Below are 25,710 nucleotides of genomic sequence, written 5' to 3'. Positions count from 1 at the left end.
ATTAAAAATAAGAGGGAAAGATGGGGTGAGCTTACAACATATGCTGGTGCTGGCGGGAGCCTGGGGCCGCTTCAGTCTGTCGGCAGAAGGGTTGATGGACCTGTCGGCTGCTGGGGACATCTGAGCTGCTCCCAGCTGGGGAGACCACTGAGTCCACCCCTCCCTTCGCTTTGCCAGCTGCACTGGCCACCATCCAGAGGCAGGCCAGAGAGACTCCTGCAGGCTGTCTCCCTTGGTGACAGGCATGGCATGCCTTGGGGTGGCTTCTGTTTCCTGCTCCTTGTTTTCAGTCAGCCGAGGGAGCCCTCAGGCCAGGTGTCGAAAGAGAGAGGGGCTGAGAGGCAGGCGTCTCGCCAGCAATTTGCTGACTCAGAACCCAACCAGTGCACTAGACCATGGTTTCTGTCACCCTGAGCTACCCTGGTCGCTCAGACGTAAAGATCCCCCATGCAGTGCACGAATCATAGGAGACACGGGTTTGATCCCTGGGTCCAGAAGATCCCCCCAGGAGGGCATAGCAACCCACTGCAGTGTTCTTGCCTGGAGAATCCCATGGACGGAGGGGTCTGGTGGGCTACAGTCCATGGGGTCACAGAGATTCAGACACGACTGCGCAACTGACACTTCACTTCTTTACATCACCCTGATGTGCGCAGCCAGCTTTGCCAGCTTCTCTTGACCGTGGTCCCAAATTCAAACGTCCCACCTGACATCAGGTGTTGTGTCTCAATTTCGGATTTGGGGAATATGGTCACAGTCACATAGGAGGTACATTGTGGCCAATTAGGTTTGCTTCCTATGTTCTCACAGCAGGTCTCAAATATTAAGCTGCTTACGGCTGGCTGCCTGACCACACAGATGTGCACACATGCATTTTTTAATAGATAAAAGAGGATTTATTTATATATGTGTGTGTGCTAAGTCTCTTCAGTCGTGTCTGACTCTGCGACCCCATGGCTATAGCCCTTAAGGCTCCTCTGTCCATGGGATTCTCCAGGCAAGAATACTGGAGTGGGTTGCCATTTCCTCCCCCAGGGGATCTTTGCAACCCAGGAATTGAATCCTTGTCTCTTGCGTTGGCAGGTAGGTTCTTTACCACTAGAGCCACCTGAGAAGCCCTTATAAATATATACATGTATATATATCCCCTGCCTTGGGCTTGATCCAAAACATACTGATGATGGCTTAAAAAGGGATTGCAAAAAGGTTTTTTTAAGATTTATTTATTTTATTTGGCTGTGTTGGGTCTTCACTGCCGTTGGCAGGCTTGCGATGCGTGGGCTTCTCATTGTGGTGGTTTCTCTTGTTGCCACCATCACAAGAGAAGGGCTTGTGGGCTCTAGGCATGCAGGCTTCAGCAGTTGTGGTGCATGGGTTTAGTTGCTCTGAGGCATGTGGGATCTCCTCAGACCAGGGATTGATCCCCTGTGTTGGCGAATTCTTAACCATTGTACCACCAGGGCAACCCCATAGTAACTTTTTGAAAAATGTTCAAAGTCTTAAATATATTACTCTTCCCCTAGAGCTGGCTGCTTCCAAACTTAATATTTTGCATGTTTTCTCTCTGTTGCTTGGTGACTATATTTGCTTCTCCTTTCTGCAGTTGTCGTCTTACAGCTGATTTTTGCTGATTTGTCAACAGATGTTTTACTTTCTGTTTCACCAGTTCTGGAGGAAATGTGTAGGGGTACTCAGCTGCTGCGCACATGTCCACACCTGTGCACACGCAAGGGTGCACACACCTGGTGCCAGGGCCAGAAATGCCCAAGACTCGCTTCACCGTCCCCAGGTCTCAGGCTTCCCTCCCCCATGCTGTTGATGCTGCTCTGGGGGCTGGGACATGCAGGACAGGGCTCTGCTGACCAAGGTGCTCCCTTCCCCACACACAAAGTCACAGGCAACCTGGGGGACAGAAGCTGGTCTGCAGGGGCCAAGGAGTGGACTGGGGATGAGGAACTGGAGACCAGAGGGGACAGTGTATTGAGCAGTTTGTTGTTCAATCACTCAGTGGCTTCCGACTCTTTGTGACCCCATGCACTATAGCCCACCAGGCTCCTCTGTCCACAGGATTTCCCAGGCAAGTACACGGGAGTGGGTTGGCATTTCCTCCTCCAGGGGATCTTCCCGACCCAGGGATCAAACCCGGGTTTCCTGTGGCTCTTGTATCGGCAAGCAGATTCTTTACTGCTGGGCCTCCTGTATTGTGTAGTGGTCATTAAAACAGAAGAGTGGACACATGAAATAGAGATGTTCTTAAATGTTGGTTGTTGTTGTTTTTTTTTAATTTTTGGCCATGCTGGGTCTTCCTTGTGGCGCCCAGGCTTCTCTAGTTGTGTCCCATGGGCTTTAGTTGCCCCACGGCATATGGGATCTTAGTTCCCCAACCAGGGCTCAAACCCTAGTCCCCTGCATTGGAAGGCGGATTCTCAACCACTGGACCACCAGGGAAGTCTCTAAATTTGGAGTTTATATCTTAGGAACACCCAAGTGCTCACTCCCAAACCTTTCATTTTTGTTGCTATGTGCTATCACCCTGATTTTTTGCTGCGTTCTTACTCATTCTGCATCCTTTCTCAGAAGACTCAGAAGGTCTCGGAAGGAGTTCTCATACCTGTTGCTCTGCATTCATTTATAGCGCATGGGGCCGTTTACAAACCTGAAATCAAAAGACCTGGATGGGTTTTATTAGCCTCTCTTCCACCCTTCCTTCACCCTTCACCTTTGGAGGACCGTCTCTGAGCTTCCTGGTGTTCCACCTTTAACCTGTATGACTTTCAACTGTTCCCTCCGACATGGTCGAACCCAGTTGCATTAGCCCTAAGGAGTTGTGATATTTTGCAGGGTTTCACAAGTGAACTGCTAACATTATCTAAAAGTAAAGCTATCCATGATAGGAAGGTTTTCACAGAATTTTTTTCCTTTTTCATCACACCCATTTTGACATCTTCCTCTTGGTTTTGTGCAGTATTTATGCTTGTGGGCTTTTTTTTTTTTTCTTTCTGTCTCTCTGGGTTGTGATGGTATTTTCATCTTTCCCCCTGAATTTACCACCCTCTTTTATTTAGCGCTCTGACCATCATAACCCCATTGATAAGAGGGAAACATGTAATGTGGGTGTGTCCTTTATTTCCTTGCCGGCAGAAAAAAGAACAAGATTGTCATTTCACAGAATTCTCAGTGTGCGTCTTAGCTTAGAGAGCCAGGCGTTTTGTTTCACGGTGGAGGATGTTCAGAGTACTTCTGATGCAGAGAGGACGGCCGGGAGGGAGCAAGGATTACCCTCATCTTATCAGTCACCTTTGGGGGACACCCTGACTTGGCCGTGTGGACTGTGTTTAGAGTAAGGAGAATTTCAGCTGAGCCTTCTGACACTGCCGAATAAACACCCTTGTGAGCACTCTCAGCCTTTCCAGACACTCTCCCTGCCTCAGCAGCCTTCGTTCCTTTTTTCTTTTACTGTGATTTTTTCTTTTCTTTTTTTAATTGGATATAGTTGCTGTGCAGTGTCGTGTTAGTTTCTGCTGGACAGCACAGCGAGTCACTGTACCTCTCTGCCTCCTTTCTGGATTTCCTTCCCACTTCAGTCACCACAGAGCCCGGAGTAGAGTTCCCTGAGCTGTGCAGTAGGTCCTCATTAGTTATCTGTTTTATACAGAGAATCAGTAGTGTATATGTGTCAATCCCAATTTCCCAGTTCATCCCACTCCCCTCCTCCCGTGATAATTAACAAACTTGGTAAGTTTGTTCTCTGCATCTGTGACTTGAATTCTGCCTTGCAAGTAAGTTCATCTCTACCATTTTTCTAGATTTCACTTGTAAGCAGTATTAGAGAACCTGCCTGTCAATGCAGGAGATGTAGGAGATGTGGGTTGGATCTCCGGGTTGGGACAGTCCCCTGGAGGAGGGCACGGCAGGCCACTCCAGCATTCTTGCCTGGAGAATCCCCATGGACAGAGGAGCCTGGATGGCTGCAGTCCGTAGGGTCACAAAGAATCGAACATGACTGAGTGACTTTGCAAGCACATGCAGTGTTTGTGTTTCTCTTTCTGACTCTCTTTGCTCTGTATGACAACCTCTAGGTCCGTCCATGTCTCTGCGATAGTACAGTTCTGTTCCTTTACATGGCTGAGTAGGCCTGCTCCGGTGTTCTTGCCCGGAGAATCCCAGGGACGGGGGAGCCTGGTGGGCTGCTGTCTAACTCCAGTGTTCTTGCCCGGAGAATCCCAGGGACGGGGGAGCCTGGTGGGCTGCTGTCTAACTCCAGTGTTCTTGCCTGGAGAATCCCAGGGATGGGAGAGCCTGGTGGGCTGCCGTCTAACTCCAGTGTTCTTGCCTGGAGAATCCCAGGGACGGGGGAGCCTGGTGGGCTGCCATCTAACTCCAGTGCTCTTGCCTGGAGAATCCCAGGGACGGGAGAGCCTGCTGGGCTGCGGTCTAACTCCAGTGTTCTTGCCTGGAGAGTCCCAGGGACGGGAGAGCCTGCTGGGCTGCCATCTATGGGGTCGCACAGAGTCGGACACGACTGAAGCGCGACTTAGCAGCAGCAGCAGCAGCAGTGTTCCATTGTATGTATGTACCACATCTTCTTTATCCGTTCCTCTGTTGATGAACATTTAGGTTGCTTCCATTTCCTGGCTATTGTAAATAGTGTTGCAATGAACATCAGGGTACATATGTCCTTTAGAATTATGGTTTTCTCCAAGTATATGTCCAGGAGTGGTACTACTGGGTCATATAGTAGCTCTGTTGTTAGTTTTTTAAGGAACCTCCACACTGTTCTCCATAGTGGCTTTGTCAGCCTTAGTTCTTATGAACCAGAGAAGTCCGGCAGAGAACTTGGTAGAACCCAATTACCAGGGGAGATAACTTGAGACAGTCTTGTCATTTTGGTGGGTTGGGGCTGATATTAGGGCTGTAAGCTGTGGGATTAATTCTGTGTCGCGTGGAGACAGTCCTGCCATCAGGCCTGTCTGGATCAGTGACCTCTTCATAGCTGTTTGGCTCTCATGTCATCAGCTTCAATCCTGATGTCCTTCTCTCCTTGTTCAGCGACCCCAGCTCCTTCTGTTCTCCTGCAGAGATTAACCTTGATGTGAAGTGGCCCGCGTATCCTGCACTGCAGGCGGATTCTTTACCCGCTGAGCCGCTGGGGAAGCCAGCGGTCCTGGATAACCCCAGGCTTTGTGGGGAAGAGGGGATCATTTCTGGAGGCATAAGTAGCCCCAAGCTGTGTCTGTAGAAGCTACCAGGCTTCTCTTCCCCGTCGAGCCTTAGGTGTCTCTGCCTGTCTGTCTCCCTGGAGTTCCAGCTCTGACTCTAGGACCAGACAATGCTCTGCTGGGGAGCTGAGTTCAAGTCCTGATAAATCAGTCCCTCTCTGAGCCCCAGGGTCCTCCTCCACAAAGGACATTCCTGAAGACAATGTCGGATGGACTTGAATCCCACTCTCTGGTTTCCCTTCACAGACCCCCCAGGCGCTGAGTTGGCAGAGAAGCACGAGGCAGTGTGCAGCTGCAGCTCCTCCTTGCCCTTGGCTTCCGTAGCCGTGTTCCTGGGCCAGGCAGTGGGCCCTCTGGTCCTAGTGGAGGGGTCATGGCTGATGCTGTGCTATGTCCCCAGCGGTCACCGTTGCAAGGCCCCCACCCTGGCGCCCACGTGCAGAGGGGCCCAATTGTTTTATTGATGCTGCATGTGGGGCCCACGGAACTCAGATGCTAAGTTCACAGGCCACCCCTGCAACTCCTCCAAGCAGATTCCCATCACTCTGCACCCTGTGGAGGAGGTGGCTTTGGTCCTGGAGACACTTCCTTCTGTTTTCACAAGATGGCATTGTTCCTGTTTCTTGCCTCTGTGATCCTTCAAAATGAAACCATATATATATATATATATATATATATATATGTATTTCATTCAAAATGAAACCACATATATACATATTTTACATACATTTTAATAGATTCAGTAGCTACACTCACTTGTTCGTTGGGTCTTGTTGCTAGGTAACTTGCAGCTCTTCCTCATTTTGACCTTCTGTTGGTAGCTCTTTCAGTCTCGTTTCATGAAGCAGAGAATTTTCTGCACTAGCCGATCGATACTGTTTTAAACAGTTGTCCTCACGTCTCCTTCAAGCACCTGTTCTCATGAGTTGGGTTGAATCAGCATGGTGATGAAATTGCTTTAGATCCATTTTAAGAACTTCACAAGACTCTTCTCAAATGTCTTACAAAACGAATTGGTCTGTGGATCTTTTGGAAATGGGATCAGAAGTAGGCATGCCCTAGTCCTGCCTTGGGGTGGTCACCATGGTAACTAGCAGGAAGTGGGGACGGAGGGGGCTTGGAATCTACCCTGTTTATTTGGGGCATGCTTGAAGGAATGGAGAGGAAAGTCTGGGTCTGCGTTTTTAGGAATATCTGCAGGATCACAGCACACAGACTGAACTGAGGGCCTGTCTGTTCCTGCCCAAAGGCTTCACCCCAATTCCAGCCCTTTCTTTGATCCCACTGATACTCTTCTCATAGTGCACCCCCTTTACCTGCTGCCAGGTCAGGGCCAACTGCCTCTCAGCTCCTCTCCCACCCTCTCAGCCCCTGTCGACCCCAGGACCACCTCCTCCTCTTCTCTCTTACTCTCTCCTGTGGGCTTTACTTTCCATGTGCCTCTCAGAGCGTTTGATCACTTCTGCCTTCACTTCCACTCTTCAGGGTGATGTTTTACTGTCCTAACCAAACGCTTCACTCCTTAGGGACAGGAGTGGTACATGCCTTGGTTCCTTTGGCCCTGTCCTCTTTGGGCACCTGGCTCAGTGCTTTCATCACAGAGGTGCTCACCAGGCCACCCAGATCCACTCACTGCAGTCTTTTATTTTTTTTTTTAATATTTATTTACTTATATTTATTTATTTGGCTGCACAGAGTCTCGGTTGTGGCACCCAGGATTTTTAGTTGAGGCATATGGGCTCTAGTTCCCTGACCAGGGATGGAACCTGGGCCCCCAACATTGGGAGTGCCGTCTTAGTCACTGGACCACCAGGGAAATTCCCTCACCACAGTGTCACTCCCCCTGTTTCGTTTGTATGTGCAGGTGAGACCTGTCTGCAGTCAGGCCCACCTGGCATCTGCTCCTGGCCTGGTGGGCAGGGTGTACAGAGTCCCGTGAATATAAGCAGTGTGTGAGGCAGCCTTGCCCAGGGCTCTTCCTTTCTTGCTGTCACTGTCACCCTCATCCTATGAGCACCTGTGAAACCCTAAATCCCACAGCAGACGTGTGATGTCTTTTTAGACAGTTCTTTTACCCCACATGACAGCTTCATCTCAGTGTCGTTGAACTGGGCTGGCTGTTACTCCCTGTCAAGCCTAGAGGTGATCATTTCGAGACAGAAACACTTTCCTGTCCCTTCTGTTCGTTTTTCATCTTAAACACATCACTGAGTGTCACTTTCAGAATTCCTGGCAGGGCTGGGTTTTTCTTAGCTGGCTCCGTTGTTAGAGAGCAGGTACACATATTCTGTTACTAGGCTGTAGAAAATGTGCTACTGGTAGAGCAGGGGCTTGTTCACAGTGTGATGGGATGTGGGTCTGTGGCATGGCTGTCTGCTTAGGGATACCAGGAATGGTGAGGAGGCTAGACGTGTTTTTCTTTGACGTGGGTCAAAGTAAATCATTTGTTCAGATTGGTGGTAACTATTACGTTCAGTGTGTGTGTGGCTATTTGTGCAAGCCTAGCATTTGTGGGTAAATTTGGAAAGCATGTTTGGTTCACTTTGGACGCCTGAAGGGTCATGTCTTCATTCTTTATGCTTATTTAAAAAGATTAATACCCAGGTACATGCGAACAGTGGAAGCTTTGAGGACTATTTAGAGATGAGACTGAGGTGTCTGTGAAAGTCTGTTCCCACCCCACGCCCTGAGACAGAATCTTGCTAAGGTGTCCAGAAGCTGCCCTAAGATGTGTTCAAAGCATGGAGGTTCCTTAGAAAAGGTAAAAATATAACTGCCATATGACCCAGTAATCCCACTACTGGGTATGTACCCAGAGAAAACCATAATTCAAAAAGACATACACTCCCCAGTGTTCATTGCAGCACTATTTACAATAGCCAGGACATGGAAGCAAGCTAGATGTCCATTCACAGAGGAATGGATAAAGAAGATTGGTACATATATACAGTGGAATATTACTTAGTCATAAAAAGGAACGGAATTGGGTCATTTATAGAGATGTGGATGGATCTAGCCTGCATACAGAGTAAAGTCAGAAAAGCATATCATATATGTATGGAATGTATATTAACACATGTATGTGGAATCTAGAAAAATGAGCCTATTTGCAGGGCAGGAATAGAGATGCAAACATAGAGAATGGACGTGTGGGGAGGTGGGACGAATTGAGAGAGTAGGATTGACATATATACACTACACGTGTAAAACTGATAGCTCATGGGAAGCTGCTGCATTCCACAGGGAGCTCTTGGTGCTCTGTGATGACCTAGAGGGGTGGGATGGGGGATGGGTTAGGAGGGAGGTCCAAGAAGGAGGGGACATGTGTATACATGTGGCTGATTCACGTGGTTGTACAGCAGAAACTAACACAGCTTGTAAAGCAACTTTATACCCCACCGACACACACACAAGGCACTGAATGAGCCATCACATGTCCGTCTTCTGGTGACTTGGTGTTAGGGGTGTGCTGTTTTACCCCATTAGACAGTAGGCCCTGGTCTGATCCGTCTCTCTTCCCTCACCCTGGTCTCGTGCTTTCGGGAAGAGAGAACCACAGTGAGATCGAGAGGCGGCGGCGGAACAAGATGACTCAGTACATCACCGAGCTCTCGGACATGGTCCCCACGTGCAGCGCGCTGGCCCGGAAGCCTGACAAGCTCACCATCCTGCGCATGGCCGTCTCTCACATGAAGTCCATGCGGGGCACCGGGAACAAGTCCACGGACGGCGCCTACAAGCCTTCGTTCCTGACAGAGCAGGTACCCGTTTACCCCTCGTCTGTGCTCCTTGCTCCCCTGGGAACCACATTCCTGGGAGGGCAGAGAATGGTGAGAAGGACAGCGTTCACCGAAAGGCTGAGGTGGGGACGAAGGCAGGAAATTTTATTCCTGTGCTTCACTGGCAAACTCTCTTCTGGGGACTGTCTTTCTGATTTTGCATCCTCTGCTTTTTCTCCCCACCATGTATCTTAATAAGACAGGCTTCCCTGGTGGCTCAGTGGTAAAGAACCTGCCTGCTAGTGTAGGAGATGCAGGTTTGATCCCTTGGTTGGGAAGATCCCCTGGAGGAGGAAATGGCTACCCACTCCAGTATTCTTACCTGGAGAATCCCGTGTCAGTGGAGCCTAGCTGGCTACAGTCCATGGGATCGCGAAAGAGTCAGACACGACTGAGTGACTGAACAACAACCACCTTAATAAAGCATCACTCAAAACAAAGCAAAAAGAGATATTGTGCTTAGCACATGCTAACCCAGGAAAAAGCCAGCAAACCCAATTCTGTGCTAGACTAGCAGTGACGGTGTCATCATGATGAAAGTTTTGGTAGATGTCACAGCAATCATAGTGACAGGATTTAACAGCTAGCACATAGCCGGCCTCTGCCCTGAGCCCAGTTGAAGTCATGTCCTTTCTGTGTAGGATTTCACTGAATCCTTATTCTGCTCAAGGAGGAAGCTGCTGTTGTTCATCCCTGCTTTCAAGATGAAGAAGTGGAGGCTTCGAAAGTGTGTACTGCTCAGTGCAGACCAGGAGTTGACACAGGGTGGTCAGACCCCAGAACCATGTATTTTAACAGCTATCCTGGCCTTTGCAGACTTTGGAACAGTGAACCCATGAGGTGGTCTGTGGGAAGTATTGATATATTGTAACTTGACCATTCCACGCCCTGGAAGGCCTGTGTTCTGGATCCTTGTTCTTCCCCGTTCTGATCAGATTGTCAGCTTGTATTCGCTCATCTGTGTACAAACATGAGCTTTCTGCCTTCCTGACCCTGAGGGCTTCTGCAGGATAAAGAGGACAATGGACTTGGTGCTGACAGGGGGACAGGGAAGTGATGTGTTGTCAGGGACACAGGCAGGAAGAAGTGTTCAGGCTCGTCAGGGGCTGCCCGGGACAGAGTCAGCGCTGGCCTGCTGGGAGGGAGCCCCACATTTGCGTAGAAAGAGAGCAGAGGAAGGGGTTACATGGGGAGACTTGGGAAACCAGTGAAAACAGAGCCTTGGAGGAAGGGGTGAGAGGTGTGTCCAGAGACAGAATCGTGTGTTTTGCTGGAGTGAGGAATCTAAGCATTAGGTTTAGAAAAAGAGCAAGGAAAGAGGAGCTCACATGAATTCCTGTGCGGCAGACTTTTTAGTGAGGGTTTTTTTGTCATCCCAGTGCCCATGTGCTCTTCACCCCAAAATGTGAAGAAGTGTGGCAGTGGGGTGACCCTCGCTGGGAGCCGTGGAACACAATAGTCCAGGGCAGAATGCCCAACCCATTTCCACCTCTGTAAAAGGGTTAGGGTTAACACAGCGATGGCTCCCACCTGGTAGGGTTGTGGAGACAGGTAAGGGAGGAAGCAGAGTAGAGTGTTTAACACGGGGCTGGAGTGGAATGAAGGATGACTAGCTGGTGGATAGTGTGAAAGTAGTGTTGATCACTTAGTCATGTCGGACTCTCTGTGACCCCATGGACTATAGCCTGCCAGACTCCTCTGTCCATGGAATTCTCCAGGAAAGAATGCTGGAGTGGGTTGCCATGCTCTCCTTCAGGGGATCTTCCCAACCCAGGGATTGAACCCAGGGTCTCCTGCATTGGCAGGCGGGTTCTTTACCATCTGAACCACCAGGGAAGCCTAGCTGGCAGGTCAGCAAACAGAAATGCATTATGCACGTCCTGACCGCTGGGGTTGGTAAAAAGGCTTTTCCTCTACATTTCTTTAATCTTTATAAAAACCCTGTTGGAGTCCATATTTGACATTAATCTCTTTAAGTGACTGGGGATTAAAAATGTGGAGGGACTTTCCTGGTGGTCCAGTGGCTAAAGATTCTGTGCTCCCAATGCAGGGGGCCCAGGTTTGATCCCTGGTCAGGGAACTAGATCCCACATGCCCTAAGAGTTTGCATGCTACAACTGAAGATCCCACATGCCATAACTAAGACCTGGTGTAGCCAAATTAACAAATATATTTTTTTAAATTCTGTTTAAAAAAGAAAGAAAATGGAGAGAAGAGAGAGGCAGTTATGCATGTCATATGCGTCCTCTCCCCCCATTCATCTCTCAGTTCCTTGGTAGGCTGTTGATAATGACAACAGCCACATGTGTTAAGTACCTACTGTTCGCCAAGCCCTTACTAAGTCCTTCACATTCAAGATCTCATTTAACCTCACAAAATTTCCCCCCCTGCCCCAAGAAAAAAGCATGAAAAAAAACAGAAGCCAAAGATATTACATCAGGAGTCCAGACTTGCACAGCGAAGTGGAAGAGCTGGAGTTGGTGGTCTCCTTTGACTCTACCATCTGTGGTTTTAGACCTTCGTATTGGCTTAACTGGAGGATAGGGGCAAGGCTCCTCCTGGATTCAGGGCACAGGACCTTGGTCATGAGTGGGGTGCTCCCAGAAGATGAAAACCGAAGGGGAGGATGTAGAAAGAGGGGCCCGTGAGGAGGGTGAGCTCTGGCCCATAAGCCCTTCCCACAGTCCCTAAAAAGGGCTGAAACTGTGAGAACATAAATGGAGTCAACTTGTCCACTTCCTCTCCTTCGGAGACACACAATTCTCTACTTTCCCAGACAACCTGTTTTATGTGTTACAGTCCTTCCTGTTGGGAAGACCATCTCAACACTGAAAATAAAACCACTGACCCAGTCTTCTGAACTAAGTCATCATCAAGAGGGATGGCACAGCGGAAGTGCGAAGCAAGACAAAGGGGGAAAATAAACGTTTCTTTAAAAAATGATTGTATAGCCCACTTCCGCACCCAATTCCCAGGCAAAGGATGTTAGAGTTCTGACTCAGCCGAGGGCTTGGAGACCTCCCTGGGTTCTGCTCACCAGCTGACTCATATTTCCTAGTCTTTGAGCTTTTGGGCGCCCTCAGGTCGGGCACGGGGCAGGGCCGGATGCTCCAGGCTCCACACAGGTGGCCCTTACTCTGTTACAGCAGGGCTTCCACCTACAATTTTTGTTGGTTGTTTAGTCATTCAGCATTTCTAACTCTTTGTGACCCCATGGACTCCTCTGTGTCTGCCCGTCTCCTCTGTCCTTGGGGATTCTCCGGCAAGAATACTAGAGTGGGTTCCCATTTCCTACTCCAGGGTATCTTCCCAACCCAGGGATCGAACTGAACCCGAGTCTCCTGCTTTGGCAGGTGGATTCTTTACCACTTGAGCCACCAGGGACGCCCACCTGCAATTACATGGAAGCAAGGAATTTGGGGCTTCCCAGGTGGCTCGTGGTGGAGAATCCGCCTGCCCATGCAGGAGATGTAAGAATTGTGGGTTCAGTCTGTGGACAGTCCATGGACAGAGGAGGCTAGCGGGCTACAATCCATGGGGTCACAAAAGAGTCGGACACAATTTAGCAATTAAACAACAAAACAGCAAAGAATTCCCAGTAAGAACTGTTTGCCAACTGCTGATCAGAAGAATCCCTTTTTGCCTTGGGGCCTGAGCAGTGTGTGAGGTGCATGGAGGGCCGGATGTGGACTCCGGCGCACGTGGAAGAGTTGGTCCCCAAGTCCTGCAAGGACGGAGCCCCTTGCATTCAGCAGGAAAGGACCCCTGAGCCTGACATGAGACTGGCAGGGGAGACAGCTGCATCTGGGCTGCCTGCAGACCCTGCAAAGAGAAGGCATCTCATTTGAACAAAGTTGATCTTGCCAACTCTGCATCCCTCTTGGGATGTTGAGGGCTTCCTGCCGCCCATTCATCCTTCCTGCCGGCACTGACAGTCATGAGCTCTGTGAGTCAGTGTGACTCCAGGGCTGGCACAGCTAAACTCTCTTCTCACCGCCAAGGGACACGGACAGTGTAGGTATCCTGCCACTGCCTGGGATTCCCCTGGGACTCTGTTGAGATGTCAGTTGTCGCAGAGTTCTGGGAGTTTGACAGACAAGACAATGTAAAGTGATGCCCTTATATCTGCTGCCAGCCTTCAGCTCAGCAAGGAAGAGAAGAGGAGTGAGAGCCCTGGCAGCGTGGCAGGCAGTGGCTGGGGGGACTCCTGGGGCCTCTCCTCCTCTCCTCCCGCTGTCCCGCGGTCCTCCCCTCCCTTCCGGACCAGCCTGTGCTCCAGTGACAGGACTGCAGTTTGGATATTTAGGAGAGGCCATTCACACCTCTGTGACCCAATACCTTCTGATTCCCTCGGGCTGGGAATTCCCTCTTTCCTTAAGAGAGAGCAAGTTAAGGGACTTCCTTGGTGGTCCAGTGATAAAGACTTCACCTTCTAATGCAGGGGGTCTGAGTTTGATCCCTGGGCAGGGAGCTAAGATGCCACATACCTCATGGCCACATAAAAGCATATTGTAACAAATTCAGTGAAGACTTTAAAAATGGTCCACATTTTAAAAAAATCATAAAAAAGAGGACTAGTTAAAGACAGTTAACAGTGTTTGGAACAGCTGTTTCTTGACACTTAGTATGAGCTTTCCAAACTTCTTTAAAAAAATAACTCATTCATTTATTTTTGGCTACACTGGGTCTTCATTGCTGAGTAGACTTTCTCTGGTTCTGAACAGCAGCGAGTCCTCTTCCTTGTGGTGTGAGGGCTTCTCATTGCAGTGGCTTCTCTTGTTATGGAGCTCAGGCTCTAGGCGCATGGGCTTCAGAGTTATGGCGCACAAGTTTAGAGCTCCTTGGCATGTGAAACCTTCCTGGACCAGGGATTGAACCTGTGTCCCCTGCACTGAGAGGCAGCGTCTTATCCTCCATACCACCAGGGAAGTCTGCTTTGTGCACTTTTAAAGCTCATTTTCCAGAAAAAAAAAAAAAGAGAGTTCCCAAAAGCATTTGTGTATCATAATGAGCTTCTGAATGAAAGTTGAAGGTTGCTGATGAGACTGTTTACTTGACCTGGGTTTGTCCGCGTCGGGTCCTCATGGTGATCTTCTCTTCCCAGGAACTGAAGCATCTCATCCTCGAAGCAGCTGATGGGTTTCTGTTTGTAGTGGCAGCTGAGACGGGCAGAGTGATTTACGTGTCCGACTCTGTCACCCCTGTGCTGAATCAACCGCAGTCAGAGTGGTTTGGGAGCACCCTCTATGAGCAGGTACATCCTGACGACGTGGAGAAGCTGAGAGAGCAGCTGTGCACCTCAGAAAACTCAATGACAGGTCAGTGTCGCTCTCTCCATGAAGCTTTCTCCCTAGAAAATCTTTCCTTAAACATACCGAGGAATAACACTGGAACAAATGTATTACCATATGTAAAATAGATAGCCTGTGGGAGTTTGATGTGTGACAAAGGGCACCCAAAGCTGGTGCTCTGTGACAACCTGGAGGAAAGGAGTGGGGACGGAGGTGGGGAGGTGTAGAGAATAGACGGGACACAGGTATGCTTATGGCTGATTCACACTGATGTATGGCAGAAACTATCATGATATTATAAAGTAATTATCCTCCAGTTAAAATAAATAAATTTTAAAAATACCAGGAAGTTTGAGGTCAGAAAAAGTTGCCTACAGATGAAGGACATGTTTGACTTAGTTTGTTTAATAGCTTCATTTATCCTGTAACATGTTTTGTTTTTTTTTTTTAATTTTTTTCATTTATTTGTAGCATGTTAAAAATTCATTTTTAATGCATGATTTTTTTCTTATATTTTACCTCCAATTATGGAATGTTGCCACTTGGAGGCATTGTTGACTCATTAGCCACAACCCACTCAAGTGTGTGATTATTTGTGAACCTAATCATAGGTGTTGATTTTCCAGGCCTTACTTATGGGAAGTGAAATTTCTTATTGAGACATTTAAATACAGTTAGCTCTGCTATACCACGAAATAATGTGTTATAAAAATCACTGCAAGAAACAAAATCATGAAATAAAAACCACAGGGCTTGGGAGGGAAAGTGGGCTAGACATGACACTAAAAATTTATCAGGGACAGATAAGAACAAAACTAGGAACCTAATAAAAATGGGAGCATGGCTTGACACATTAAGTGGTTAAGAAATTTATGGCACTTGACCTTGAAATCTAACTTGAAGTTAACTTGTGTAAGTGAGCCTCAGAACTTGGGTGTTGGTGTGAAAATGGTCCAAGGACTATCGTGTGAAATCAGGCAGAAATCAAGAACTGTAACACAATATGTAGATAGTTGTGGCTCATAACAGACGTGGTAAATCAAGGCAGATTCTGTGTGCCAGACTGTGTATATTTTGTGAATTCCTGTGTGGCTGTATTCAGCTGGGTGCAGTTTCTGTGTTCATGTAGTACTTTACAGATAAAATCAAGCATAAGCAAACACAAAATTCACATTCTGATCAAGCTGTCGCCCAATGTATCAGTGTCACTGGAGCAGAATTGCATTTTTAATTATTTTGTTTATTTATTGGGCTGTGTTGTGTCTTAGTTGCGGCATGCAGGTTCTTCATTGTGTCATGCGGAATCTTCTGTTGCAATGCACAAACTCTCTAGTTATGGCTTGAAGTCTCAATATTTGCAGCACATAGGCTTAGTTGCTCTTTGGCCTGTGGGGTTTCAATTCCCTGACTAGGGAATGAACCCGTGTCCCCCTGCATTGCAAGGTGGACTCTTCACTGCTGGACCACCTGGGAAGTGCCAAGATTTGTTTTTTCAAAAAAAGCATTATAGTAGAGCTGAGTATACCATGATAGGGCTTCCGTGGTGGCTCAGATAGTAAAGAACCTGCCTGCAATCCAGGAGACCCGGGTTTGATCCCTGGGTCTGGAAGATACTCTGGAGAAGAGAATGGCCACCCACTCCAGTATTCTTGCCTGGAGAATTCCATGGACAGCGGAGCCTGGCTCTAGTCCCTGAGGTTGCAAAGAGTCAGATGTGATTGAGCAACTAACACTTCATACCATGATCCCTACGTTCCGCTTTATGACAGATCTGTTTGTGCATCGTGTTCTTCCTACCACACCAAGAGCCACTGGAGTCTCATTTTCTTCTTTGTCTGCCTAAAGTACCTCACTGAGTGCTCGGCACACAGTAGGTGTTCAGCAGAAGCCTGGCAAGCAGTGAGGCAGTGCTTTTATACTGTAGTAGTCTGCTAGGGTTGAGGTAACAAAACACCACAGACTGGGTGGCTTAAACTACTGCCATTTATTTTCTCACAGTTTTGGAGGCTAGAAGTCCAAGATCAAGGTGTTGACAGGTTTGGTTTCTGGTAAGAACTCTCTCCTGGGCTGCAGACAGCCACCTTCCCGCTCTGTATTAGGGTTAGTTTCTCAGTTGTGTCTGACTCTCTGCAGCCTCATGGCCTAGAGCCTGTCAGGCTCCTCTGTCTATGAGATTCTCCAGCAAGAATACTGGAGTGGGTTTCCATTCCCTTCTCCAAGGGATCTTCCCGACCCAAGGATCAAACCTGGGTCTCCTGCATTGGTGGGTGTTTTACCGTCAGAGCCACGGGGGAAGCCTCTCCCTCCAAAGGGCCCAAATCTCTGGATAGGCGTCCCATGTCCAATCTTCTCACCACTCAGGATGAGCTGGGTCTACACTATGCTCCAGTAAACCAAACTATACCCCAATAAAATTAATTTTTAAAATGTTTTTTAAAAGTGACAGGAGTACCGCTGCTTCTGAACGATAATAGTAATTTTGTCAGTGTTGGTTATCAATGACACACACAAAGAAGGAAGATAATGAAGGATTAAGGTGTGTGGACAGATTCTATGATGTGCGGGGATGAGCTCTCCGTATGTGTAAAACAACGGTGCTGAAACAGACTCAGAGAAAGACATGGTCCGCCATCGCACAGCTGGGGCTGAATGAGAGAACTCCCTACAGACATCATTGGGGACACGCCTTGGGAAGTTAACGATCTTGGAAGGGATGTGAAAGGGAGAATACATCAGCCAGGAAGTGCTGGTTTGACAGCTGAAATCACCTTCCCTGAAAAGAGCTGTCTTTTTTCCCCCCCGACTCCAGTATGTGAACACAGGATGTGGCTTATGAAAGCAGTCAGGAGACCCAGCTGGGGCAGTCAGTGGGTGGGGGAAGTGATGGTCAAAGTCAGGTCAGTCTGCGGACCAAGGGTTTAACAAACCGGCTCGCCAGAGTTGGGTGGACACTTCTGTCTGTGGGAAGTCTTAATGTGTATGGCAGTGTTGAAAGGGGCAGCGTGAACCACATTTGGAAAGAAAGGTCCCTGGAGTGGACGTTGGATGGTGGCCTTGGCAGCCAGAGCTGGTGTAGTGGAGTGAGTCCTCCAAGACGCCAGAGAAGAGCCAGTGAAGCCTGAGTGGTTGGGCTCCATGAGGTGGGGTGGAGAGGGTGGTGAAGAGGACTGGGTCTCTTCTGGAACCAGAGAGCATGCAATGCGAATCTCCCAGGACACACAACGTAAAAGCATATTGATCCAGTGTAGGGAGCTTGGGATAGCTCACTGCAGCCAGGCTGCTGCTGGCCTCAGGGTTTTGCTGGACCAAGGACTGGACAGGAGCTGGGCTTTGTAGCCAGCCAAAGTGCAGATGTAATGAAAACTAGTAATAAAAAACCACAGGGACGATATGATGCCTTCAGTGATTGGACTAGGGTTTCTCAACCCTCCTGTCCTTAGGCATGGTGGGTTTCAGGCCCGGAGAGAGGTGACATGGCCCGTTGGATGGGGTGTCAGGGTGGGGGCAGGGTGTGGGGGCAAGGAGCCAGGCAAGGACTGCTGGGGTTGGGCTGGTTTACCCAGGGCAGCCTGGCACACTTGACCCAATGAAGTTTCCCTTCTCTGAGCTTCCCAGTCAGTAGAGAGTCCCTGTTCCATACATAGGTTTTGCAGGGCAGCCTAGACTGAGCATGTGGGGCCTTGTGTGTGCATGGTGGCCGGGGGACAAGACGCCTAATGACAGTGGGGCCTGCAGACGCCCATACTGACTTGAGGATCCCAGAAAAACAATGCTTGCCCAGAATTGCAGTCACTGGGGGTGCTGGTGATGAGGGAGTTCTTTGTGGAATTAAAATTTTCCCCTGGCTGGAGGAGTGATGACAGAGAGTGGGTCAGAAGATTCACAAAGTCTCCTTAGAATGGAAACCAGGCATCATGGAATTGTTCAGTTGCTAAGTGGTGTCAGACTCTTTGCGACCCCATGGACTGCAGCACTCCAGCCTTCCCTGTCCTCCAGTATCTTCTGGAGTTTGCTCAGATTCTTTGTCCATTGAATTGGTGATGCCATCCAATCATCTCATGGAGTGGTGTGGACCACTGCAATGATGTGACTTGTCTGTGAATGAAAGCTGGGGTTTGTCAATGTGAGGAGGGCCTGGGGGAACCCTCACCTAGCAGGAGCAGCACTGCTCATAGAGAAAGTGCTGGGAGGGCCTTGGGAGCTGCTTGCTGGTTTGCACTCTGTGATCTTGGCTGGTCCCTCTCTTCTCTGTTTCTTGTTCTCCTTATCTCAGCCTAGGCCATTGCTAGGCCCCTTCCAGCTCTGTTCTACCCTCTTGCCCAAGGCCCCGGTATAGAACCTAATCTACTGATTGGAGAAATGGTAGGAGGTTGAAGAAGAGGAGCTAAAAGCTGCCACCAGGTTCCCTGGCTCAGGGCCACACCCGCAGGCCCCTCTGGGCCCCGTTCCCATGAACGCTGTGGGTTGTCACAGCCTGGTGGGCAGGGTGGCAACATTGGCTCTGGAAACCCAAGAGCTATGCAGAACACAGGACATCAAAAGTAAGTGGGGAAATGTTTTCAGATCTCTAAGAAAAAGTTAATTGAATCTTAGCTTTCCATGAAAATTAAAATTATATTTTAAGTATTATTTTTAGATATTGTTTTAAAAATGCTACACAGAGACATGCATCATGTAATAAGGGTGGAGTTTTCTCTCTCTGAACAGTTATATAAGTGGATTTTGAGTAGAAGGAAAAAGAGGTCAAGAAATGACTGAAACTGTGTGCATGCCAAGTCTCTCAGTCGTGTCTGACTCTTTGTGACCCTATGGACTACAGTCTACCAGGTTCCTCTTTCCATGGGATTCTCCAGGAGAGGGTTGACATGACTTCCTCCAGGAGGTCTTCCTGAGTCAGGGATTGAACCTGCGTCTCATGTCTCCTGCATTGGCAGATGGGTTCTTTACCACTAGCATCACCTGGGAAACCTGACTGAAGCTATAAAGGAATTCTCAATGGCCAGTATCCAATAGATTGCAATTGAATAGCCAGTGATCAGGAGATTTTTGCACATCCAGCTTCTTAGGTTTGAATCAACAAAGTTCCCAAAGGGAAAAAGAAGAGCCATAGAGAAAGCATATTCATTCTCCAGGACTCGGATTGGCTGTAGCTTGAGGGGGATCCTCCTGAGGAATGTTTACTCACAAGAAGAACCTAGTTCCTTGTGAGAACTTGTCTTGGTAGGAGGGTCAAAGGGATCTGTCGTCTCATGCTGAGTGACTCTGGATGTAAATCTGGAAAATCTCTCCACAAACAATGCCTGGGGGGTGGGGGCGGGCGGTGCTGAACTTTCCCTTTGGACGGGTCATGGGGATGTTGAGGGTTCTAAGGCTAATGAGGGGGAACCAGTGCCTTCCTCCCAGAGACCTCCCTGCCAACAGGAAAGAGCAGCCATGGAACCGGCTTGGTTCAAGTGACAGAAGATCAACTCCTGAGGATTGAGTGAAGAAGGAAATTCATTGGCTCGTGGAACTGAAAGGGGTGTATTGGCTTCAGGATCAGAAGGATCCAGGTGATTTGAACCCTGCTAATGAAAGTAGGCTATGGTTTTTCCAGTGGTCATGTATGGATGTGAGAGTTGGACTATAAAGAAGGCTGAGCACTGAAGAATTGATGCTTTTGAACTGTGGTGTTGGAGAAGACTCTTGAGAGTCCCTTGGACTGCAAGGAGATCCAACCAGTCCATCCTAAGGGAGATCAGTCCTGGGTGTTCATTGGAAGGACTGATGGTGAAGCTGAACCTCCAATACTTTGGCCACCTCATGTGAAGAGTTGACTCATTGGAAAAGACCCTGATGCTGGGAGGGATTGGAGGCAGGAGGAGAAGGGGTTGACAGAGGATGAGATGGCTGGATGGCATCACCGACTCAATGGACGTGAGTTTGAGTAAACTCTGGGAGTTGGTGATGGACAGGGAGGCCTGGCGTGCTGCGATTCATGGGGTTGCAAAGAGTCGGACACGACTGAGCGACTGAACTGAACTGAACTGAACGAAAGCACAGTCAGTCTATTATTCGCACATTCGGTGTTGATGAATTTGATAGCAGCAAAATGTACTTGTAACCCCAACATCAGTACCCACAAAGTGTTAGAGGTCATTTGAGGACTGGCACAGAGGCCAAGGTCACACGGGATGACACCCTGCCTTCTGGTCTCAGCTCTCAGAAACACGTGCTCTTCTAGTGTTCCGTACTGTGATGTTTGGTCTCTGTGCTTTCTGCTGGTGACTTTGCTGTTTAACGTGACCCCCTAGAGCAGTGTTGAAGTCGCTCTAATGTCCTTAAGCACAGGGCTGTAGTGTGCCCCCCAGAGAGAAGACGTGTGTTGGATAAACCTCATTCAGGCATGAGTCATAAGTGCTGTTGACTATGAGTTCAGTGTTATGAATCAAGATGTGTTAAAGAAGGTGTCTTTAAATAGAAACACAGAAAATAAGACTCTATGTCTGTCCATTGATTAATAAGAGTGTTGTGACCAGAGGCTGGCGGGAGTATAACCCTCAGTCTCCTTTAGGAGCAATGGTTCAGTGTTTGCTCATTCACTGTTTGCAGTGACTTCACAGAACAGAACTACTGCGAATGGTGAGAATCAGCTGTGTGTCTTTTCTCCTAGCTTTGTTTCTTTTTAAACCTTTATTGAAGTGCAATTGATATACCAAAGATTGCACATATTAAATGTATACAATTTGATGAGTTTGGACTTAGGCCCACACCTTTGATACCATTACCAGTTTCAAGGAATTAAACATACCCTTCTCCTCCAAAACTGAAGAAGAGAATGGCTACCCACTCCAGTATTCTTGCCTGAAAAATCCCATGGACAGAGGAGCCTAAAGGGCTACAGTCCACAGGGTCGCAAAGAGTCAGTCAGACACAGCTTAGTAACTGAACAGCAAAGCTTTATAACACCAGCAGAAATAGGTTGCTTTTTCAATACTTCTAGCAAAAATCCTGGGACTGGCTATCCTGGATCAGCTTGGACTACCTGCCTTGCCTGATTCCAGGGGCCAGGGAGGCTGAGCTGGCCTGTGAGGCCAGCGTCTCCACCCAAGACACTTGGGCCCAAGATCAGGGGAGATGTGATTTCCTGGAGGAAGTTAGTGCAGTCACTCAAAGGAAGAGAGGGATGCTGAGCAGGCAGACTGCACATTGGCGCTGGCTGGGAGAGCCAGGCTCAGGGTGATGCTCCTGGGGAGGGGTGGATGTTCTCCTAGAGAATGGGGAGCACCCCCTCTTACCGGGAATGCTGGGGACACTGGGGTGACAGGATTCTGAGCTGAAGATGGAGCCAGTGTCAGGTATGAAGGAGGGCAGTGGTCAGATAGAAGTCTGATGGAGGGAGGGGTCACAGAAATAACTATTATGGATCTCAGAGTGACCCAAGCCCCAGCTCACTGTGGAGGGAGAGGAACCAAGGAGAGGTCCCAGTGGTACCAGAGTCTGTGGCTGTAACAGGATGTGCCTGAGGGGTAGGGTTCAGAGGACCAGCAGTGCAGCCAGCTGCCCAGGAGAGCACAGAGGGGGCAAGCCCTTCTCTGTGTCTTACACGATGTAGCCCAAGAGCCCTCCCATCCCCCAAGCCTGTATGCCGACCCTATCCCTGTGGGTACTGAAATCTTCACAGCCCTGGTCCTGGCTGGCAGACACAGGAGACTCCTGTTCAGTGGCCTCGAGCACTGTGCTGTGTAGGAAGTGCTTGGATCCGTGGACTTGTCCACGGATACAGACTGAGTGTATCGGTCCCTTTCCCCACTTTCCTTTTCTGTGGCTCTGTTTCTGCTCGACTCTTCCTTCCTTCAGAGAATTGGGTCAGCCTTTTGGTTCAATATAAGGAAAAACTTTGCAGTTGTTAGAAGTATGCAAAGGCACAGAGTATAAGCACGGCTGGATTATCTTTCTTCTTCCCTCCTTCCTTCTTTCTTTCTTCCCTTCTTTGCTTCCTCCTCTCCCTCCCTCTTTCTTCCCTTTCTCCCTCTCTTCCTCCCTCCCTCCCTCCCTTCCTTCTTTCCTTCCCTTTTCTTCCTTCCTTCTTTCCTCTCTCCCTCTCTTTCTTTATCCAGTCATTACTTTTTCAAAGTCATGTATGTGGGACTTCCCTGATGGTCCAGTGGTCAAGACTCTGCCTTCCAATGCACGGGGTGCAGGTTTGATCCCTGGTCAGGTAGCCAAGATCCCACATGCCTTGTAGTCAAAAAATCAAAACATAAAACAGAAACAGTATTGTAACATATTCAGTAAAGGCTTTACAATTTAAATCATGTATTTATTCATTCATTCATTCATTCAGCAAATACTTGTTCTGCACGGCAGTAGAAAGCTCATCTGGGACACAGCCTCTCCTCATCACCGACAGGCGTTTCCAGCTGCTGTTGGATGAATGGACCCCCATTTCCTAACCGTTCCAAATGATTTGTGATAATCTGGGGCGAGCCCCAGCAGGGTTGCTCCCCAAAGGCTTTGGCAGGAAAGCTCCCGTGCATGATTCACATGTCCCAATCAGCTGTGATTAAGCTTCCCTATCTCCCCGAGAGCTTTGCCGAAGTCCAGAGATGCTTTCAGTCTTGGATCACTGGGTTTGGCCAGGCCACGGTTGGGCCACAGGGAGCAGCTCCCCGGGAAGCCAGCTCAGCTTGAGGACCTGTCATCACACCGCTCCCGGGAGGGGTTAGGATGTTACATAGGCTCTGCAGTCTCCCTGCTGTCTGCGAGCGGGGACAACGCCTGTGGGACTCTGCTCGTTTCACTTTTCTTTTCTCACCCAACCCCAACAGTGAACTACTCATAACTATAGCAAACTCTTTTACCTTTTTAAATTAATTAATTAGCTAATTAACATATTATTTTTGGTTGTGCTGGGTCTTCGTTGCTAAGCACAGGGTTTTCTCTAGTTGAGACGATTGGGGGCTACTCCCTAGTTGTGGTGGCTTCTCACTGTGGAGCATGGGCTCTAGAGCGTGCAGGCTCTAGAATGTTGTGGCACACAGGCTTAGTTGCTTCGAGGCGTGTGGAATCTTCCCGGACCAGAAATCGAACTGGTGTCCCTGCATTGGCAGGCGGATTCTTAACCACTGGACCACTGGAGAAGCCCCATCTTACATTCATGTAGCACACTTCTACCCTGTTAGTAGGAACATGCTGCAGATTAGACCCAGTCATGTGAGGAGAGGTGACCAATACACCTGCCCAGGACTGGGGGAAGGTGTTGGCGCTGGTACTTTATAAAGTCTTTCTGGTGACTCTGCTGTATAGATGGGCTTCAGAACCCTCACTTCTCTGGGCTGAGTGCAGTTCTGTTCATGGATCGAGGGCGGGGGTTGGGGTGGTGGTGTTGAACCTATTTCACAGGTGAGGAGCATGGTGCTTGACGTCACTGGGAGCTTCCCAGGACCACACAGCTGAGGCCCAGCAGCTCCTACAGATGGAGCTCGTCCTCAATGCAGACAAAGCATCTGTTTCTTCTGAGGCATCGAGATGCAAAGAAGCCTGGAAAGCCTTGGCCTGGCCTGATGCAGCACATGCAGAGCAGTCCATCCGTGAACTCTGGGGGCCCAGCTCAGAGGAAAGACAGGGCAGCAGCCCAGTTCAGGGTCACATGACTTGTAGATGGTGTCAGAGCTTTGAGACTACAGTCAGATTCCCCAGGGGTCTCCAGGGTCCCCTGGTCTAGCACAGTGGTTCTCAAAGTGTGGTCCCCGGTCCAACTGTGTGAGCATCACTTGTAAACTTGTTAGAGGCGTTGATTGTGGGCTGAACCCCAGATCTACTGAATCAGAAGCTCCAGGGGCCCAGTAATCGGTATTTTTTCCCACCCTCCATGTCATTCTGATGCACACTGAAATCTGAGAATCACTGGTTTCCAGAAACCATCCTGGAACTTGAGCTCAAATCACCCGGATTGAGTCCACCTCTGTTTTGACCTTGTCAAGCTCTTTGATGTCTTGAGTTTAGCATTCCTCCTCAGAAAGATGGGGATACATGGTTTTATAAAGTGTCTTATGAACAATGAAGCTGAAGGCACATGTGTATTTACCTTGGAAGGTAGACCCTGGTAAGATGTAGTAGTGTGCTCTGTGAACCAGCAGCACCTTCATCTCCTGGGAGCTTCTTAGCCATGTAGTCCTAGGCCCCATCCTGAGCCTGCCGACTCAGAGTCTGTTGGGTTGGTCAAAAAGTTCATCTGGGTTTTTCTGTATGATGTTATGGAAAAACACAAACAAAACTTTTGGCCAACCTAATACATTTTAATGAAATGTCCAAGGGATTTATGTGCACAGTCTAGACTGAGAAGCCCTGAACTAAAGAATTCAGCAAGTTGTGGTTGGGGGCATGCAGCAGCTGGGGTCAGGGGCATCCTCCGACTGCTAGGCATGGCTGGGTGCTGGCAGGAAGTGGTGGAATTGGCTCCAGCAACTATTTTTTTTTAAGACTTTTGATGTGGACCATTTTTAAAGTCTTTATTAAATTCGTTACAGCATTGTTTCTGTTTTATGTTTTGGTTTTTTGGTCGTGAGTCATGTGGGATCTTAGCTCCCCGACCAAGAATTGAACTCATACCCCCTGCATTAGAATGCAGAGTCTTAACCACTGAACCACCAGGGAAGTCCTGGCCCCAGCAATTTCTGCTGACCAGCTTGGATTTGCCCTCAGGTCCAAAGCCAGGCCTTCAGGGAGAGCAGTTGGAGGAGCAGCCTTCGGAGGTTTGCAGCCCTGGGACCTCACTCAGTAATCCACACATGACAGACTCTCCATCAGTGTGGGGAGGAGGTTTGCAGGGTTGGTGGTTAGCATCCTCCGCTGGGGAAGAGGAGGGGAGCAAGGAGCTGAGGATGGCCTGTGAGAACCTGAGCTAGAGCAGAAGCAAGTCCAGTTATGAATGACGCCACAGAGGACAGCAGGCACGCCTGGGAGAAGAGCCGACGGTTGTCAGCATGAGCCTCAGCCACCGAGGCAGCTGGGCCTCCTTCACGACACTGCACAGGAGAGCAAGGACAGAACTGTGTTAGACTCAGCCACACAGTTGGGTCCTTCAGGGAAGAATTTCAGGCTGATAATTGGTCCCACAGGGGTCCCTGAACTAGGAAGTCCACCCCAATGGTATCAGTTCTGGAGAAAGATGGTCTATTTCCAAATGTCAATCATAAAGGTAACTTCATGAAAACCAGACTTGAGAATCTATAGCTTATTTTCCTTGGAGTAGCCAAACTCCATCTTTGGACTGATGCCAGACCCTGAAATCCTAAACACCTTCAGCAGTCCATCCGTTTGTTGCCATATTAGGTAACACCAATACATGTGCCCCCCGCCAAAAAAAAATCCCCACTTTATCCAAGTCAACTGTGAGCACTGTTAGACATTTCTGTTGTTTGAAATAAAAATAAAGTG

General features: G+C 48.8%; 1 protein-coding gene across 11 annotated transcripts in view; it reads left to right on the top strand.

The window, feature by feature from the left end:
• ARNT2 (aryl hydrocarbon receptor nuclear translocator 2) overlaps positions 1 to 25,710 on the top strand; it is a 185,765-nt gene that overhangs the window by 43,121 nt on the left and 116,934 nt on the right. For 10 of the 11 annotated variants that reach the window (XM_070478232.1, XM_070478235.1, XM_070478241.1 and 7 more), the window contains exons 4-5: positions 8,767 to 8,980; positions 14,103 to 14,316. In XM_070478232.1, the coding sequence (XP_070334333.1) occupies positions 8,767 to 8,980; positions 14,103 to 14,316 (428 nt within the window). The remainder of the gene's footprint in view (positions 1 to 8,766; positions 8,981 to 14,102; positions 14,317 to 25,710) is intronic. The other variant, XM_070478234.1, reaches the window with a different exon arrangement.

This window comes from Odocoileus virginianus, chromosome 16, assembly GCF_023699985.2.
Source record: "Odocoileus virginianus isolate 20LAN1187 ecotype Illinois chromosome 16, Ovbor_1.2, whole genome shotgun sequence".
Classification (NCBI taxonomy): domain Eukaryota; kingdom Metazoa; phylum Chordata; class Mammalia; order Artiodactyla; family Cervidae; genus Odocoileus; species Odocoileus virginianus.
This window is presented reverse-complemented; position numbering and strand designations above follow the sequence as displayed.